At 47.6% G+C, this 19,813-nt stretch overlaps 1 protein-coding gene across 3 annotated transcripts in view; it reads left to right on the top strand.

Moving 5' to 3' along the window:
• PTPRU (protein tyrosine phosphatase, receptor type U) overlaps window positions 1-11,939 on the top strand; it is a 205,984-nt gene extending 194,045 nt beyond the window's left edge. For all 3 annotated transcript variants that reach the window (XM_019547652.1, XM_019547654.1, XM_019547651.1), the window contains 2 exons: window positions 6,321-6,404; window positions 6,619-11,939. In XM_019547652.1, the coding sequence (XP_019403197.1) occupies window positions 6,321-6,383 (63 nt within the window). In that variant the 3' untranslated portion in view covers window positions 6,384-6,404; window positions 6,619-11,939. The remainder of the gene's footprint in view (window positions 1-6,320; window positions 6,405-6,618) is intronic.
• Window positions 11,940-19,813: the final 7,874 nt, after the last annotated feature.

Genomic DNA, 19,813 nt, shown 5'->3' with positions numbered 1-19,813 from the left:
GGGGGCTGGACTCGATGATCTCCCGAGGTCCCTTCCAGCCCTAATGTCTCTGAAATCTATGAAATCTATGGGAAGTGGGACTGGAGGGTAAGGGACTTCAGGAAGGTTGTTGTTCCTCAAAGAAATGATCCTCTGGGTGCAGCAAAGGTCCGTTCCTGTATGCAGCAAAGGTGGCAAAGGGGCCGGGAAGCCCTCTTGGGTTACCAGAGGAATGAAAGAGTGCTTAACAAAAGAAAATGAGACTTTTATGGACAGTGGAAACAAGGGGTGGTCACCAAGGCGTAATACACAAGGATAGCTTGTATTTGTAGGGGAAGAATAAGGAAGGCAAGGCAGCGACCGAGATCAGGTTGGTGACCAAAATCAAGAACAATAAGAAACCTTTCTTCAGGCATATAGGGAGCAGGAGGAAGACCAAGGGAAATGTGGGGCCCTTGCAGAATGGGACAAGACAGCTGATAACAGAGTTGGGGAAAGCTGATCTCTTCAATGAATACTTTGCATCTGCGTTCCTGCGTGCAAGTTGGTCACCCACCTGGTCAGACAGTGGAAAGATGGGGGGAGTGGTGATTGCCAACCAATGGTCAGTGTGAGGGAGCACTTAGAGCAGCTGAATGTCTTCAAGTCGGCAGGACCGGATGGACTACGCCCAGGAATGGTGGGAGAATTGGCTGGAGTCATTGTGGGACCGTTGACGAAGGTATTTGAAAACTGGTGGTGCTCGGGAGAGGTCCTGGAAGCCTGGAAAAGGGCCAATGTGCTGCCAACCATTAAGAAGGGGAGGATCCAGGAAACTGTAGGCTGGTCAGTTTGACCTAAATATCAGGTAAAATTTAGGAAAAAATTATCAAAAAGTCCATTAGTGAGAGACTGGCAGAAGGCATGCTGCTGAAGTATATATAGCCAATCTGTGGGCAGGTCAAGCCTGAGCAAACTTGTCTTTTTCTATGATCAAGTAACAAACTGCTTAGATGTGGGAGACATGGTTGATGTCATATATTTGGATTTTAAAAAGGCCTGTGATATGGTCTCCCATGACGCCCTTATAAAAAAAAAAAAAACAGGGATTGTGGGCTGTCAGAGTCCACAGTTAGGTGGGTTGGGAACTGGCTAAGGGGTCAAACCTAGAGAGTGTTAGTGGATGGGTCTGTATTGTCTAGACAGGAGGTGGCCAATGGTGTCCCACAGGGTTTGGTTCTTGTTCCTATGCTGTTCAGCATCTTTACCAATGTTTTAGATGATGTGGAAAGCACGCTGGACAAGTTTGCAGATGATACTAAGTTATGGGGGAAAGCAGTCATGCTAGGGGATAGGATATAGATCCAGGTGTACCTGGACAAGCTAGAAAGGTGGACGGAGCAGAACCGGATGCAGTTCGGTATGGATAAATGCAGAGTGCTTCATTGTATCCTGTCCCTCCCTTCTAGTGTGCCCACCTCGCTCCAGATCTTGGTGTCATCATCAAATTTGAACAGGGTGCTTTTCACCCCCTCGTTCAAGTCTCTAATAAAGAGATTAAACAGTGAGGGCTGAGCCCTGGGGGACCCCACTGCCCACATCTCTCCAGGTCGAATACAACCCGTCCGCCACCACTCTGTGTGCGGCCCTCCAGCCAATTTGTGACCCATCTGACTGTGTAGGCATCAGTGCCACAGTCACCTAGCTTTTTAATGAGAATGCAATGAGAGACAGTATCAAAGGCCTTCCTGAAGTCCAGAAAGACTACATCCACCGCGACACCTGCGTCCAATGATTTTGTGACCTGATCATAGAGGGCAATCAGGTTGGTCTGACAGGACCTGCCCCTAATGAAGCCATTGTGGTTGCCCCTGAGCATCGTCCCCCCTGCCGGTCCTTCCCAGATGTGCTCCTGGATAATCTTCTCAAAGAGCTTCCCCAGCATCGAAGTAAGACTAACGGGCCTATAGTTGCCCCGGTCCTCCCTACTCCCTTTTTTGAAAATGGGGACCATATTGGCCCTCTTCCAGTAGTCTGGCACCTGGCCAGAGCACCACGAGTGCTCGTAAAGTCGTGCCGGGGTCCCTTGATAGCCCCTGCCAAGTCCCTCAGCACCCTGGGGTGGAGAGCATCTGGACCTGCTGATTTGAATACATCCAGTCCCTCCAGAAGTTCCCTAACTCGGTCCTCCCTGACCCTAGGCCTGTCAGAGTCTCCCTTGAGTTCGTCCTGAATCTCAGTGGGGGAGTCCTCGTCCCTGCACAAAAGAATGGAGGAAAAGGAAATTGTTAAAAAGGTCTGCCTTTTCCTCTGGTGCAACCGCTAGATTGCCTAGCATATCCTGCAGGGGCCCCATGTTACCTGGTGCTTTCGTCATACTCTCTATGTATTTAAAAGGCTTTTTGTTGTCCTTGATCCTTGATGCTAGCCCTAGTTCCGTATCTGCCTTAGCTTTCCTAACAGCCCCCTACAACCCTGAGTGATGGAGGTATACTCCTCTTTGGTGATAGCCCCTCCCTTCCACTGGGTGTACGCCTCTTTTTTTGGCTTTCAGGCATTCCTGAATGCCTTTGGCGAGCCAGGGGGGCTTTAGAGCACTTTTGCCCCCTTTTGATTCTTGTTGGAACTGTCACCCCCTGGACACAGAGGATCGTCTCCTTAAGGAATGACCAGTTGTCTTGGATACCTAGTTCCCCTACTCTCCAGGACCTCAGTGCCTCTCCTACCAATCTCCTCAACTCGTTGAAGTTGGCCCTCTTGAAGTCAAGGGCTACTTACTGCCTTGCTGCAGGCCTTTGCCACCCTGAGCTGGATGGTGAATTCCAGTATGCGATGATCGCTGTCGCCCAGGTGGTCGAGGACCTGGAGTCCCCTCACCAGGTCGTCACCTGTGGCCAGAACCAGGTCCAGCAGGGCATTCCCCATGGTGGGACTGTGCGCCTCTTGGGTTAGGTGGAGGTCCTGTATCTTGGCCAGGAACCTCCGTGAGTGGTCCGACCTGGCTGACTGCTCCTCCCAGCAGATGCCTGGGTAATTTAGATCACCCATGACGACTACATCCCTTGCCTGAAGAGAATTCCCAGTCCAGCTAGCTCTTCCCCTTGGTTGGGTGGTCTGTAATGGACCCCCACCATTAAGTCCCCTTCCCCATGACCCCCCTGTATTCTGACCCAGAGCACTTCAGCCTGCCCCTCCTCTGTCCCCATCCTGTTAGTTGAGGATGTGTATTGCTCTTTGATGCAGAGCCCCACACTCCCGCCTTCCCCCCCGTTCTATCCCGCCTGCATAGTCTGTAGCTCCTAATGTTTACCGCCCAGTCATGGGATGAATCCCACCAGGTTTCTGTGAGCCCTACTTTGCCTAGGTTTGTACTAGCTATCCAGAGGGCGAGTTCCTCCTGTTTATTTCCCATGCTATGACCATTAGTGTAGAGGCATTTAAGGCCTTGTATTAGTGCATGCACCACCCCCTGATTCTTAGGATTATCCAGACTCCTGTCACTTACCTGGGTACTCCTTGTGCTCGTCACCTGTCTTGGTTGAGAGGTGTCCTCCTGTGGCCCATCCCTCGGTGAAGCTAGTTTAAAGCACGCCGTACGAGATCAGCCAACCTGGCCCTACGAGATCAGCCAACCTTTATGGTAAGGGTGTCCAGAATCTGGAATAGACTTCCCAAGGAGGTGGTGCAGGCCCTCAACCTTGGAAGTCTTCAAGAGACTTCTGGACAGACACCTTGCTGGGATTATTTGATCTCAACAGTATTCCTGCCCAGAGCAAGGGGGTTGGACTCGATCTTTCATGGTCCCTTCCAGCCCTTCATTTCTATGATTCTATGATTTAACCAGTTTTAGCTAGAAGGTTTCCCACAGATTGCTAGCCTCTCTGTAGAGGAATGATCCTGCTTCTAAACTGGTGTCAATCAGTGAATTAGTACAGTCACTCGGATGTAAAACCATTGGCAGGCTCTGGTAAAATCCCATCTCTCACTCAATACGATGGGGTTGGGATTTTGCCTTAGGAAGCCTGTCAATCTCTTGCCTAGAGACTTGGGCAGCCACCACTACCTTTTTTGCTGACTTGTCTTCCTGATGTCTCTGTCGTTTCTTCAGCGGCCTTTTTTTCCTCTCTTGCTGACCTTCTCATTCAGTCCTTACCTCTGAGAAGAAGATAAGAGAAAAAGTCATGCGGATCAGATGTTACTTGTGTCACATAGGCTGCACTTAGATACATCAGAGAGATATAAGGACCTGAATAGAATAGAATAGAATAGAATTTGCTCCCCTGAATTGACGTCGTCTCTCCCAACTGCATTCAAGAACGATGAATTCCAGCTGCAGCAGATGCAGAAGAGAGTTCGTAGGATGCTAATGGGAATGGAGAGTTGATTTTATGGGAGGAGACTAAAAGAGCTTAGTTTCTTTAGCCCAGCAATTCTTAACCAGGGTTCATGAGATCCTTTGAAGAATGATGTGGGAAGGGTGAGAAGATAAATGAGGTGTGAGGAGATAACAGAGAAGAGCAGTCTCAGGCTCTCCGTGCCCTGTTGCTCCCCTGTGCCCACTGCTTGGCCCATCTGTAGGGCAGGAAGTATTGTAATAAAGAAATTACTTTTTGCAGTGGGATGCTGCTCAATTCACAAAAATTATGAAGGGTGTCTTGAGTTGAAAAAAACTTGAGAACTACTGGTTTAGCCTAATGAAACGACATGATTGCTTTATCCTAGAGACACTACTGGTATAGTACTGACTACTAGGAGTATCTTTATAGGACTGTGGCCAGCGGTACATTTATCCACAGCCATGCTATTAGCTTGCCCGCTATTCTGGGCAGAAGTGGTGGCTGTTTGTTTTATATCCTACTAAAGTTTAGGTCCTATATAAATAATAATACTTTTTCCCATTAAGAGTATATTGTTATTTTAGTTCTTTTTAGGATGGGAGAAGTAAATGCCATATGGTGTCTAAACATAGAAAAATGCAGGTGGTAATTTCCAGGGGAAATTTTCACACAAGGGCATAAGTTGCAGCCCCAAAGTTTGACCAGAGGTGCCGTAATCAAACGAAAACCAGCTCTGTATAAAGCAAGGCTCAGCATACCTGCAAGGCGGGAAGGGTGGTGACATTACTTGCCCGTGCTTATAGGGCAGGAACCCAGGCCACTATCCTGAGGTGTAAGGCTTTGCTACGGGGTATGCTTGATCACAGTCCCTTGAAAGGAAATAATAAAACTCCCTGTGACATTAGTATTCCATCACTGGGCCTTTATGCAGTGTCATTTGTGCAGGTGTTTGCATACATCTTCTTGCATATATGTTTCACGTGCAGCAGCGGGAGTGGGTTTCAGACTGCGTGCATCCCTAGGTAGCAGAAGAGACCCCATCGGCTGGCTGCCCTCTGTCTACTTTGTGTTTTTATCTTGGGTGGAGGCTTCTTATGTTGACGTGACTAACATTGACATTAGCAAAGAACCAAGTCCAGGTGGCAACCCCCAATATTGTCCTTTAGGTCCCTTAATAGCAGCCTCAGTTGGGAGGTGGAAAAGTGAGCAGGCCAGGAAAAAGGAACTCCCATTCCCTAGTCACGGTTCTTTTGGAACAGTTACAGGGTTGCATCGCGCGGGAAGTTTGGCTGCCGTGGGTTATGCTGGAGAAATGTAGGAGCTCAGTCTTCGATGCAATCAACTGGGCACCCTTCCTAGCACAAATGTTATTTTTAATGACCGAATGGTGCTATACGAGGGTGCCGTCGAAAGGGAAGACTATCTAGGTACATAGTCAATAGCTAATGTTGTGCTCATGAACAGGCAGCATTATTCAGAGGACGAGCTTGTCAGAAATTTTCCAGCGAGACGGTTTTCCATCAGGTGGTGTCATCTTGTTCAAAACAAGTGGAAACTTGTTGCTGTGATGAAAATTCATTTTGAAAGACAAATTGAGGGGAAAAAACATTGTGATAAGGTCAAAATATTCTATTGTGACATTTTCAGAATGGACGATTGCCGTTTTTCATTTTGAAATGCCTTTTTGGTTCCATTTTTTTAAAGAATGTTACATTATAGAAATTAAAGAAGTCAGTCAGAAATGGAACAAAACATTTTCATTTTGCATGAACCAAATGTTTCAACTGACCCAAAAGAGCTTGGGTTTGGCTTTTGTTTAGTGGGAAATTTCAAAGTTTCCTGAGTTTGTTTCATTGAAATGTGAAACACTGTTCACCACAGTGAAACAAAATACCCCGTTTCCCTAAAGCGCTCTTTCCGATGTTTTCTAGGTTGGTTGTGCACTGCAAATGAATTCCTCTATGCTGCTTTTTACTTTAGCACTTAACACATTGCTGTCTCTTCTTTTATTTCTTTTCCTTAAAGGAACAGTATCATTTCTGCTATGACATAGCACTGGAATATCTGGAGTCCCTGGAGACGAGATAGCACCTTACCCGGAGATCGAAGGCAAGTGTTTGTTTAGGGTTTGTGCCCAACATGCATTTTGCACTGGGACTCGAGTCAGTGCTAATGGCGAGAGGTGGTGGCGGGGAGGGGGACAATAACAGGTGGAATCAAAACACTGAAATGAAAAAAGAAAAGGCAGGATCTAGGGACGTGTCAGCCATTCTCAATCTTCATCCTGCTGCTCTTCCTCTTCCCACCTTCCTCCCACCCCAAGGCTGGAGCAGAGGTGACACAGACTGGTTGCCAGAATTACAGAACTCATTCTGTTACCTCATCGATGCCTCCGTGACACCCTGAAACACAAATGCGTGGACCTTGGTAAGCAAGCGAGATTCACCTGTGACCACCCATGGTCATGTCTGGACACATCCAAAGCATGAAATGGACCTGAGCTGAAGAAGTGACAAAGAGGAGGAGAGAAAGATGAAATCAAGCTTGTTTGTGAGCAATGGCCATGAAAGAGATGGACTTTGTGGGGGTTTTAACTGTATTTTAAGTCTAAGCAGCTTTTCAGAGGAGCCCAGAAGGATCTGGGCAGGTTTTGCCCTGTGTGGAGACAAGTGTCTTGCTGGAGTAAACACACTAAAGGGAGTTGTATAATTTTCAGCCTATTTTATTCATGAGTTTGATGTTTGCTAATCAATGGCAGCTCTCAGATAGGGGTGGAAGGGTCCCATCTTTGATGTGTACAAGTTCCAATCCTTGCCAACATCCAGCCCTTTGGAAGATGAGGAAACGAGGAATCCAGGTTGCATTAAATGTCAGAGAGGTACACAAGCTGTTCCTGGCTGTGCATCCTTGCAATCTAAGGTGTCCCGCCAGTATTTTCAAAGGTGACTTCATGATTGTGTGTGCCTTAAGGCAGTTTTCGTTTTTTTCAGGTGTGCTTAAGATTAAATATCTTAAAATCTTAATATCTTAAAATCACCTGGTTTTCTGAAGGGGGTTCTCAGTGTTTTTTGACTGTTGCGCTTGTTTGCGGTATCTCAAGGTACATGCCCAAGAAGAGAAACCCTCTGAATCACCTAATCACATTTGAAGATCTTGTCCTTTGCTCACCCAGCTTCAAGGCCTCCTACAAAAATGCTCACTTGGCTAATGATGGCTGCTTCACTGAGTGTACACCATCAGGTGGCCAAGCAGAAAGACTTGATTCATCATGAAAAGACACTACAGGCAGATGGGAGTGAGCAAACTGTAGTCAGTCACAGCTGGAATGGATGCCTTCAGAAATAACTGCAAAATAGTGTGGAGTAAAGGCCCAAATGCAGCTTTCAGTGAAAGTCCAGAGTAAGCCCATTGAAATCTATCAGCCAGATCAGACCTTCAGTTATAATACGGCAATTTCTTTCAAATCACCAGGATAAAATCTGTTCTCAGTGATGCCAGTGCAAATCCCGAGGAATTTCCTGATGCTGCAAGCCAGTACTCCGATGTGAAGCTGGATTTCTTTAGGTGAAATGCCTGACAAGTTTTTAGTCGTCAAGGTGGATTTCACTGCTCTGAAATGAGGACTAGGACCTACCCAAAAATGTAAGAACACCTTTGGGGGTCCAAGTCTCGAAGCAGCAGGGTAGGCAGGGGTACTCGGAAGAGTGGCTGACACACAAGTGGTCAGCGTCATTGTGTCTGGTGGTGGTTGTGACCTGCATTGAGCTGGAAGTGGAGAGAAGAGAGGAGCTGTGGAAAGCTGAGTGACAAGAAGTCTCAGCCATGTCAGAACACTGCGTCGTCTTGACTTCCTGCCAGGGCTTGTGGTGGGTGAGCCCAGACTAATGGGGATGTGGCCAACATTTTAGAGCGTTCAAGGGCTTGTTGGGTTGATGCCACCTATTGACTAGGAGGCAGAGGTCACTTTGTCTTCATTGTGACAAGTACATGGGTTCCTTCCCCCAGGAAAAAGCCCAGCTATAATCTTAATTCTTGACATAACCTGCAGAAGAGTTTCTCCACTATCACTCTGCCATGACTTTTAGCTGTGGACCCAGAATCCCTTGTGTTTCTCTGTTACCCTTGGCAAGTATTAAATTAGGATCTGGTTGCATATGCCTGACAGCCGGTTTGACTTGGACTTAGAACAGAATTAGCTGAAGCCCAGTAGTTTATCTGTAGCTTGTTTTTAATGTTTATGGACGAGCCAGTCAAAAGATGATTTGCCATCCCATATGGTGAGCCCATTTCCTCTGATGATGAGCACAGACGGTGCTATGCTCCACCACATAGCTGAGTTCCTGCTCAGCACCACAAATGGCTATAAGAAGCAGCGGCCAAAGTGACAGAAAGAAGCCCGGTGTCTGACACCATAAACTCGGAGAGCTAGGGGGCTGCCCCCCTTTGTCTCGAGGACCAGGCTATGCCCTAGCAGTAATTGTCTTGGCAGGAAGAGATCAGAGGCAAGATCCTCCTCTTTGCCTTCTGGTGTTGTGCACAGCCATTTCCTCATGATGGCTGCATTCATTATCTATGGCCAGACCGCTGTTTCCTACAGCCCTATGTGGTAGCTCTTTCACCAAGTCAGACACATTTATTCCCTCGCATCTTTTCTCACTTAACCCATCCAGTCCAGCCAATGAATCATTCACGCTGGTCTTTGCCCAGCTTCCTCTGTGTCAATGCCTTGTCAGTAGTGACAAGCTCTAAGCCCATGGCAATAAGTTCAGTTTTCCAGAGCTTCAGTGCATAAGTCCTTGGTGAGATAGTAGTGCCTTTTGACTGCTTCCAGGATGCATGCAAAATTCAGCAATTAAATGGAGAAGCTCCTAAGTGCAAGCGCTTGGCCTTCCGTACACTGAGTTGTTGTCTCTCATACCAAAGCCAACCCCAGGCCTGCTGCTGGCTCCCTGTGAGCTGTGTTTGTTCCCTTTCCTTTCCCAGCAGGGGATGGGCCCACAATATGCATTACACATCCAAGAAACAAGAGTGCTTTCAGCTTATTTACTAAAGGGAAGTTCATCTCCTGTGTGCAACAAGGCAGGAGTATGGGGCCAAGTGCAAGGAGAGGATGGTAGGGCTTTATGCTCAGCCTCCTTCTCCACTGGATCCTCTCAAACTGCCTGCACTCCACAAGGTGTAGATAGAGCTGGTTGGGAAAATATATTTTCGAGGAAAAAGATGCTCCTTTGAGGTTTTCCTACAAGCCATTTAAGGGTGGGTGCTGCACAGGAGATATCTCCTGGGTATCTGCATGGAGGGTGCAGATACCCAGGAGGGAGGAGGAGATACTTAGGCAGCCACAGGAAGTTTACACTGAATAGCAGGGCATTTTCTAACCCTGAGGCCCATTAGGATGTGAGCAGTGTCTCGGGGAGGTTCTATAAATGCTATCTCATTGCTGTGCAGAATCTACTAGGCCTAATAAATCGCTTATGAAATCAAAGAAGTGATGTCCAGGATGAGCTTAGCCCTGTGTTTGGAGCAATCTTAAATCAGTCTCCATTGGGTGGACCTGAGTGACACAAGAAGTCTTTGCTATTGCTGTCGCTGATTATTCTTGACTTGCTCCATCCATCTTTGTATTAAACATGTTTGATACTTATCTGGGTGCATGTTCCATTCTCTCTATCTGAACACCTGCTTGTTTCAATACTAACTTTGGTATCAGTTCCTAGTATAAGCAGTGATTTGAATGTCAGCAAGTGTCTCTGCTCCCGGCATCACCATCTTTGTGTTTGAATCCCAATGACATTGTGTTCAATCCAGTCAGTTCCTACTTGAGGAATCCTGCTAAGGTCTCTGGGCAGATTGTGCTGTGTTAAATGTCCATGGTCCAGATCCCGTTCTCAGTGCCAATAGTGATGAATTTGGAGTAACAACTGAGTCATTGGACTTAGTATTGGATTTCATACTAGGTTAATTGAGAGCAAAATCTGTTCCTGTGCCTTGGGTGAAGAAGCCCAAAAGCAGTGCTCAAACTTCATGAGTAGCATTTTTTGCTATTGATTGAGTTTGATGGGGCCAGGATTCCTTCACAAATGCTTGGCTTTTCCAACTTCTTTGTGAATATTTCACACAAGCCTAATGATAATAACGTACACCAAGGGCTATAAAATCATCCCCTTCTGCTTCCCTTCCTGCCCTGTTACCACAATTAAAACCCTCTTGTCTAGTGACTGAATATTCTTTCTATCCCTACCAGAGTGTGGAAGAGTGTACAATGAATCCTTCCAGTTTAGGGTAACACGTGTGCCTATATTAGAAGGTGGTCTTTAAATTAAAGTGTCTTTTTCCTGATTTTCTTTTCAATCAAAAGGCATATTAATGTCCCCTCTTTGTGCAGCCCCTTGAAAGGTATGCTGTGGAAGAGGAGGGCTCATACACACTGGAGTGGTATTGAAGTGGTTCTTTCTAAAGGCCCAAGTTAAAAGAAATAGTACAAATATGTCAGGGGCACTATGTCGGTCACAGGACTGGTGGGGTGCTTGTTTGTAGAGAACAGAGATGGCAATTACCTCCACAAGTGTAGGCAGAGGATCTCTTAAGGGTAACAAGGAATTGGGGTTGAAACTCTGTAGGATGTTGAGTATGGAAAAGGAGGAGGAACTACCAAAACTTTTATGAACAACACACCACATTTGACCTGTCATAACCAGGAAACCTTTTTTAACATTTTTTTTTTTTTTAAATTTGAACTGCCTTGCTTCTTCCCAGTGCTTCCATTTGGTACATCCATCTTGGTTTGTTTGTGCAACAGTGCCAGTCAATTTATTCTGACCAAAGGGAGGAAGAAAAATCTGCAGAAGGGTTTTCCACTGACTCTTTCTGATGCTCATAGGTGAAGTGGGACCAGAAAGGCATGCAAAAAAAATAAAATTGAAACCCATTCAGTCCTGTGGAGAAAATAGAAGCTGGATGATTTGTATATAAGTTTTAAAAGTAAGATTTTTGATATCCCCTTGCTGGACTTCTCTGAATTTTCAGTGCATCTCTCGAGAAGGGCAAGCTTTAAAATCAAAGTGCTATAACAACCAACCAATTTTCTGCTCCTATTGAGATGTTAGCACAACACAAGGCAAGGACATTCTGTACATATAAATATATATATAGAAATATATATATATATATATATAAATACTGTTCTTAATATGGATAATGTTTATTGGTATTACAAATGGAGTGGTGCTTTTTTTTTCTTCTTTTTAATAAAAATAAAAACCAATGGAATAAAAAAAAAATAAAAGTGACAACAAAATACAAAAATTGAAATAGTTTTTGTCTAGTGCAAACTCAGAAGCGATGCCAAAGGCCACAATCAGAACAGTGGCGAATGCAGAAGCAATGGATGCTGGTTGATGCGTTTGATCCTGATAGACGGTGGGAGGGTCACAGGCCCTGCCTCCCACAGAAGGTGGGAAAGAAAGCCTCTGGTTTGTCAGAGGCTTAGGTGGTGGGAGGTAGAACAAGGTTGCACAAAGAAAGGCATTTCTACTGTGGACTGTCCCACACACACCCAGCTGTTGTTAACTTTCTGTTTTTTCTTTTGCTTTCTTTTCTTTTCAGAAAACCAAACGCATAAATAAATGTTCCAAATTTGTGACAGCCTCTGAATTTATTTCACTAGCTGTTGTTTTTGAAGGCCTTAAGTGGCATGGACGTGGCTGTTTCTCAAGATGTCTCCTCCTGCACCGTTGCTTTCCTACAAGGGGAAAGAGCTATGGCCCTGACGGAGACCCTGTTCAGGTGTGCACAACACAATTTTGCCAGCTAGGCTATGTAAAATGAAGTGTGTGTGTGGGGGGGAAAGCGTGTGCTTAGTAACAAAGCTGGCAAACATCTACTTGTGAATGCTGTTTATACTGGCAAAGATTTCATTTTCCTGATATGGCTGATGCCATTTGGAGAGTTTGGTTAACTCTCAGCACACTTGATTCAAGGTGCACCTCTGCTAAGGACTTTGCTGGCATGGCTTTGTAGACGAGTCCCCAGCTCAGAGGAGGTGGGGGTCTATGACTAAGCTTCCTTGGAGCTGCCACAGTCCATGGCATCATAGGAGTTTGGGGAAAGAGAACAATCTCAGAAGACTTCCTTGGCTGTCAAACACAGAAGAGCCAACGATCAGGATTAGCCTCAACCTTTTTGCCAGTGATTGTGCAAGGAGGAAAGGCTTGCAACGTTCATATTGGAAGCCAAAGGTTTTCCAGTTTTGGTCTTAACGTTTTACTGCTGCAGATGGAGCAGTGGGACTGCCAGTGCAAATGGTGCTCTTTTAGTGGATGCCTGCAGTCAGTGCAGTATAGTGGTGTTCCTACCCACTTGCTGTGGGGAAGAAAGGTTTTTTGCAATAAGACATGAGCCCGGATTTTCAGTCGGTGTTAATTCCAGTGGAACTATCTTGAGGAACACCAGCCGAAAGAGACACCCTATGCTTTTTAATAGCAGAGTTCATGGCATTGCAAAGATTCATGCATCTTTTTAAAGAAGAAAAAAGGAAATTGGAACAAAAATGAAGTCTGCGTGGCTTGCTTTTGCATATATTTCAGAAAAGGAGGCACTTTGTGGGCCAAGGCTGTGTCATAATTCAATTATTCTCTCGAGCAGATCCCATTTTAAGTGAAATCAGTGAGCTGGATCCCCAGCTGGTCTGTCTCAGTATAAAAGTAATGAAGTCAATGGACGTAGGTCAAGTTACTGCACCTGAAGAATTGGTCTAATAAGAACTTACCTGCATAATCCAGCTGCTTGGGTCCTGTGCTGCAAGTAGGCACCTTTAGACCTATCTTTGGGTAGTTTAACTTTGTCCAAGAGCCTGGCATTTCCTTCCCGTGAGCCAGTTACTTTGGGAGTTCTCTGCCAGAAGAGCGGCCGTTCCACGACAGGCCATCAAGTGCGGTGTTCTGCCATCAAAGGTAACTTCTAAGTTTGAACACCGTTCCACACCATGCCCACCTACCCCATGCGCTAGTAGGCACTAGGAGGAAATTCCTTCTTTACCTATCATATCAGCTGCTCAGCATGGAGAAGTGCACATCAAAACTGCATCCTACCTAACACAGTGCAGCTATTTTCTTTATTCCTCGCCACAGGTTAATCTTTCTCTTTCCCTGCAGTATCTTCTAGGTGTTTCTCCAAGTGCAGAAGAAAACTGTAAGGTGACAAAAAACCCAGAAAGGAATGGCTGGGACATTGTGATTGGAATATAGGGACTTGACTTCCATTCCTTGTCCCATACATGCTCAGACAGGTGAATTAGATCTAAAAGAGCAAGGGTGCCTAGTTACATATTTGCTGCTTTCAGTCCACTAATAGGCACTGTTGACATGTTCCTAATTACTGGTCAGCTATGAGCAGACCCTATTCCCCATAGACATGTGCTTCCTCCAGCTAGCGTGCACAAAACTGTATATGTTCATATGCCACCATGCAGCTAATCTGCTGCTTCCAGCCCTGGGCTTGGAAACTTTTAAGGGGCCTTCTCACTAGGCTTTCCCCTGCCTATCCTACCTGCTTCTTGTGGCAGACCTAATCCAGATGCAGCCTATACAAAAGATGGCTAGTAAGGAACTTTGATAAAGGTTTGGAGGGGGAGGATGCAGGCCCTGAGGTGTGCAAGACCTACATTTCTGTCTTTGCTTTGTTCCCAGGGAGCAGGGCCCTCACCATGTGCTTTTGGGCTATGCACATGCTCATGATTTTTAGGGGAAAACTTGGTGTAGCTCTGAACTGTAGGAGCAGGTTCATGGCTAGGCATCCTTATTTCTGGCCAGCTGTTTTGGGGGCCTGAGCCCCACGTCTTTTCTCTGCATCTTACTCCTTGCTAGCTTGGGGCAGGGGCTCCCTGCATATCTGGTTTCTGCGGCTGCCTTGGGCACAGAGGAGCCCAGACCGCCAGCGCTTGGCTGAGGACTCTGCAATGGGTGAGGCATTTCCGCGCCTCCACACCTGTTACGATCAATTCAGGTCTGTAAAATGGAAACGACAGCACTGTCCTACCTCATGTGGCTCTTGAGGAAAATAAATAGACTGCGGTTTCAGAGTTACTCCAATCCTGTGTTAAGGAAGGAGAGCCCCAGGCCCAGAGTGGGAGGAAACTGCCCATCATTGGAAATGACACACAAACCAAAAGGAACCGCTTCTAATTCATGTCCCAGCTGGAAAATAAAATCCCATTGTGAGAGAGAGCTTCTGTAGAGGCAAGCGCCGGCTTTGTCTTTAGTGATTTATTTATTACAAAGCAGCCTTCAGTTTAATGTGTTGTGATATTAAACACTTCCAGTAAAAGTTGAGTCTTAATTTAATGGAGACCAAGGAAGAAAAAAAAATCTAATTGAGTTGTCAGGATTGTTTTTCATCTTTAATTAAGGTTTGTGAAGGATACGGTAATTACATTTTACCAATAAATAATAAAAAGGAGAATAATGCAAATTAAAATCAAGCACTGTATTTATGGAGGGATAGATGTGTGCATGGTAGCTTTGGGGCTGTTTTCCTGTCTGCATCAGAGCCTCATTCCCCGAGGCACGGTGTTTTCCCAAGTGCTGGCAGCCAGAGAACCACATGCCATCCTTGGCCTGGCACCTGCACCAAAGCTATCCTGTCTCCATGGCTCCAGGCTGCTGGGCAGTCATCTCTTCTGATGTGTACGGTGCAGGACAAGCTCTCACAGCGCACAAGTCCGAGTGGCTTTTGGGCACCAGGGATTGAGCAGGGGCTGCCACAGCTGAGCTGCCCCAGGCTGTGCTCTAGCAGGATGGCAGTGAGGGGTGTGCTCCAGCCTGTCATGAAAGCCTCGCCAAAACTCAGTCCCCAGATTCTGATCAGAAAAGAGGAGGGATGGAAAGCTAGGGCCACTTTCTCCCAAACCCTTTCCAGTTGGCAGCAGCTGGGGAGCCCAGTGGTACCGACGTCTACAATAAGGTCAACCTCGGCAAAGCTGGCCTGACTCTGGCCTGCAGACAGACTGGCCCTCTGTGCTCTTGCCTCCCTCTCGCCAAGCTCCCCGGGGGAGGGGAGGGAGAAGAGACTTCCCGGAGTTGGTTGGGAGGGAAAGGCAGATGCTTCAGCTCGTGGCACAGTTTACTCCTGCGAGGTCTCTCGATTTGTTCTTTCTTTCCTCTTTATAATTAACCGCCGCCTGCTGCACAAGTCCCAGCATGACAAGTGCCAAGGAGACAGCTTGTAACTATTCTTGGCTTGCAGCCGCCAGCCCAGCCCTGCTTGTGAGCTCATTAACAGCATGTCCTGGACAAGACTGTAGCTTATTAGACCCGAGGACCCAGTCCACTTGTGAAAGGGGAAGGGAGGGGGCCCTCAGGAATAGTCTCCTGGTGTCGCACCTGGTTTCTGGGGCATGCACAATGCCCTAATTAGCAGAACAACCCCGGCTCAGAGCGCTTTGTTCCACCCCTGACTCCAGTCCAGGACTTGGGGCTCAAGCCAGTGGAAGGACAAGGGCTGATTCTCTCCAGCTTTTTCGCTATGTTTTGTGGCTAGATACCTTGCTGCTCCTGGTGCTGGGAAGAAGACAGGACTGGCCTGAGCCTAATTCTGGGGAAGTTGCCCTGCCCTGCCCTGCCAGTGGGATGGCACTGTGACTTGCACCGTGGCCTCCCCCTGAAATACCTTCTGCTATTCTAGCTCTCGGTGCACCTGTGTTCAGTCCTGTACCAAACCCTCTTCCTCCAAGCCTGTCTTTTGCTTTATGAATACACTGCAACCCCCGCCTGAAAGCACCTTGTGGAGGAGAGAAATTAGCCCTTAAAAGAGCAATGAAAGTTTTATTCGAGGAACCATGGCGCAGCTAGGAAACGCGCAGGGATGCTCAAACCTAAAGCAGCCCATATCAGGAAGGCACAGAGGGCATTAACGCTGAGTGGCTCCAGTGACAAAAGCCTCCATGGGATTCTGTTCCAGCCTGAGCAAACCCGGACCCTGGCCTGGACACTCAGACACCTGAAGTCTGGACCTGGGCTTCAGACCTGCCAGCGTAGCGTTTGCCTCTGATTCACCCTGCCCCGCCGGTTCCCTTTTTTCGTTTGTTATTCCAAGCTGGTGATTTGTATGAAGGCAGGGAAAAAATGTTTTATAGCAAGTGCCTAAGAAATTTGCATCTCAAATAATGAACGAAAGAAAAAGAGAAAAGCAGCTTTCCCGGGCAGCTGCTGCAATCAGGTCCCACTCACCGCTGCCATGTGCCCCTTTTAATCCCAAATCATCAGCCTGCTGCAGGTTTGATTTCCATAAAATTATAGGCATTCAGCCTCTATCGATATATCTCCATAAAGAGAGGCAACCTGCAGGGGCTGGGAGTGCTGGTGGCACGCAGGGTATAGAGGTAGGCTGAGTTCATTCTGGTAGGTTTTTAGGGCTAAGTGGGGGTCATGGTGGGAAACATGCTAATCTCATCCTATTTAATAACCTCTCTCGTCCCAACCAGCTCAGACCTGGCTCAGGAACATTTTCCATTCTCTGGTATTTTTCTTAGCTTTGCTGGAGGGGGCCCATCCATGGGAGGCTTCCCACATCCCCAGCAGGGGGGCAGCGGAGGCTGCCTGCAGCTGACCCCAGGCCCCACTGGAGGCAATGGGAGTTTTGGCAGTAGGGCCAGGATGACTGAGCCTGCTGTCTACTATGGGCCTGGTGCTGCAAGGTCCAGAGCTTTCTCCCTCTGAGGTGGACGGTGCTCAGCAACATTCAGGCATCAATCACTGGGCAGCGTTTGCCTACCCCAAAGACCACCAACAAAGGTGTGAATGCGCCTTTGGCTCTTTTTATTTCCCAAATCACCAGGCCTGGTGAAGGCTGGGCAAGGATCGTCGTCCAGCACCAAGACCACACGTGCGAAAGGAGAGCTTAGTACGAACAGTGGGTCACTTATCGTTCCTGAAGGCAGCATCCCTCGTTCGGAGACAGCGCACTAGTGCTAACAGCAGGGCACGTGCCTCAGCCCAGCTCACAACGGGAGCAGGATACTGAGCTCTGAAGTCTCAGGTGAGCTAACAGGCAGACTCTGCCGCCTCTCCATGCTGCAACGTGTTCCCACTTCCTGCCCCAAGTGCCTTTGAGTGTCACCGCTCCCAAGGGCTCAATTCAGCAAGGATCCTATGGTGAGTCTAGCCTCCCAGAAGCCTCCTTCCCCCTGGATAAGCAGTGTGTCATTCTTCTGCCAGGCAATATTTCAACCACAGCTCGTTAAGCAGTAACAGTCACCAGCTGCTAATGATGAAAAAAAAGCTTCCCCCCTGGTTTTATGAAAGCAATAATTTCATTTGCCTCCCAGTAACTAGGAGATAAAAGGCTGCTGCTTATCTGGGACTTTCCTCTGACACGAACATAAACATGGCTTTCTCTATTATGCCCCATTACAATAATAAATGATTGACTTGGGCTTTGTTGGGCGATTGCAGACATCCAGCACCTCGTGTCAGTCCATTAAATGGCCAGGGTGATTGACAGCTCCGGCTCCACTTCCAGGTTCTACTGTCCATGGAGAGCATACCCCTTGGCAAAGCCAACCAGTGGGCGGAGAAGACACAGTGGCCTATTGCCAAGGCTCTTAATGAGTATCAGGTCAATAGGAAGCATATGGGAGTCTATTATGCTGGAAGATAGGGGAAATAAAACTGTAAGGTGTAATGTTTTCACCCACAGGAAGGATGGTCTTGGCCAAAAGAGGCACCTGTATGTGGCTCCTACCTCCCTAAGTGGCAGCGATGCTGAGTGTCCAAGAGCTCCCATCAAAGTGAGCAGCACTTAGCATCTCACAGTGCTTTGCAGCCTGAAATCACACTCCGCCTCTTATGAGTGGCGTAAGGAAATGGAGGCACAGAGAACTGAAGGACTCTAACTTGCCAACCAATCAGTTGAAAAGTCAGGAAAGGACCTCAGGAGTCCTGGTTCCTTGTCCCTTGCCCCACTCGCAAGGTATCACACCCTTGCAGAGCCAAGACTAGAGCACAGGAGCTGCAGCTAACAGGCAGCGACACCGTTCTGAGCTGGGAATATCGCCCAAGAGCTCTGACTCTATCCATGCACCTCCCCAGTGCTTGGACTACAACCCGGGAGTCCTGCTGCCAAGGTCTTGCTCTAATTACTGGGCAGTGCTTCTCACCTGTGTCCCATCCAGCTGCCCAATCCCCAGCATGTGGCACATGGGGAGCGGGGAGGAGGAGAAGGGGAAGCCCAGGTGGAGCCAGGAGGGACAGACACGTCCCTCTCTCTCTCTCCGGCTGTGGGTGAGCCTGTTTGCAGCGCGATGCTCGCCTGGTGTCTCGCACTGCCTCTCTCCGGAAGATGCAGATGGATTAGAGCTGCTTAAAAGGAGCACTTTGCATTTCAATAACTAATCCAAATGTGCAGTCCAAGCTCCAACTTGTGGCCCCTTGGGAATTATTCACGAAATAAACTCCTTCCTCGCGCTGTTATCTGCAGCAAACATGCCCCAAAAGGCTGGTAATGATTTCCCGAAGCCAATGTCATGGTATTGTTAGAGGTGACCTGCATATTCCTGTTCCATTCATGGAGTCTTTTCCTAATCCTGGCTGACACGAAGCACTGAATGTGCTGGAGGCGGCTCGTCCCGGCTCCCAGCAAAGGTGCCACAATAGGAGTGGGAAAGGGGTTGGGGGAGAAGGAGCAGGCTGGAGCACAGCAGGGGGATGCAGGGGTCTCAGCCCAGGCTGGCCCCTTCACCCCAGGCAGGGGAAGGTCTCAACAGGACTGCTCTTACTGAAGCCCTCTGCTTCATTTCCACAGCACAGACACCCCGCTCTATGCATAAACACGCAGATTCCTCCCCCATGTATAAATACAGCCTTACACGCGCTCACTGTTCACCAACCCCTTCACGGGCATACTCATCCTACATATGTCTTCTGTAGCTGTATTAATAGCTGTACCATATAGATACAGAGACAGCTGTAGATTGCTACACATCCTCCCAGATGCCATTGTACTTTTATCCATGTCTCCCTGTACACATGCATACACATAAATAACACACCCACCTGCATGCACAAAGCAGCCATGCTTGTCCCATGCCAAAGCATCCTGAGGAGGCGGTGGGCGCTGAAATGCTCTGAGTGCCCCTCATCAAGGGGGGGAGGGGCAGCCAGGGTGCTTATACACATGCTCTGATGCAGTCTAATAACAATGCTGTAGCATCGCCGCAGCACCACATGTATAAGCTCCCACGGGTTTAAAAATCCCCGCTGGGATGCTTTAGTTAAAGTTTGCCGAACGAGCTTTAGAGGTGCAGACAGGAAGTGACCATTTTTGCCCTATTTGGCCACAGAAAGCGGTTTATAGCCATGACCAAACACAAGCACATGGCTGCAGAGAGCTTAAAAAGTGGCCGACTGGGTGGAAATCCGACCCCTCATTGCATGACGTATCAGATAAAGACGTTTTAAAATGTAATGTCTTTTGTAACTTGTGTCTGTGGAGCTACCGTCCCGTCACTGTTTTCCGAATGGGAG

Source organism: Crocodylus porosus, unplaced genomic scaffold, assembly GCF_001723895.1.
Source record: "Crocodylus porosus isolate Cpor-Errol unplaced genomic scaffold, CroPor_comp1, whole genome shotgun sequence".
In the NCBI taxonomy this organism is placed as follows: Eukaryota; Metazoa; Chordata; order Crocodylia; family Crocodylidae; genus Crocodylus; species Crocodylus porosus.
Note: the sequence above shows the minus strand (reverse complement) of the source record. Positions and strands in the feature narration are given on the sequence as shown.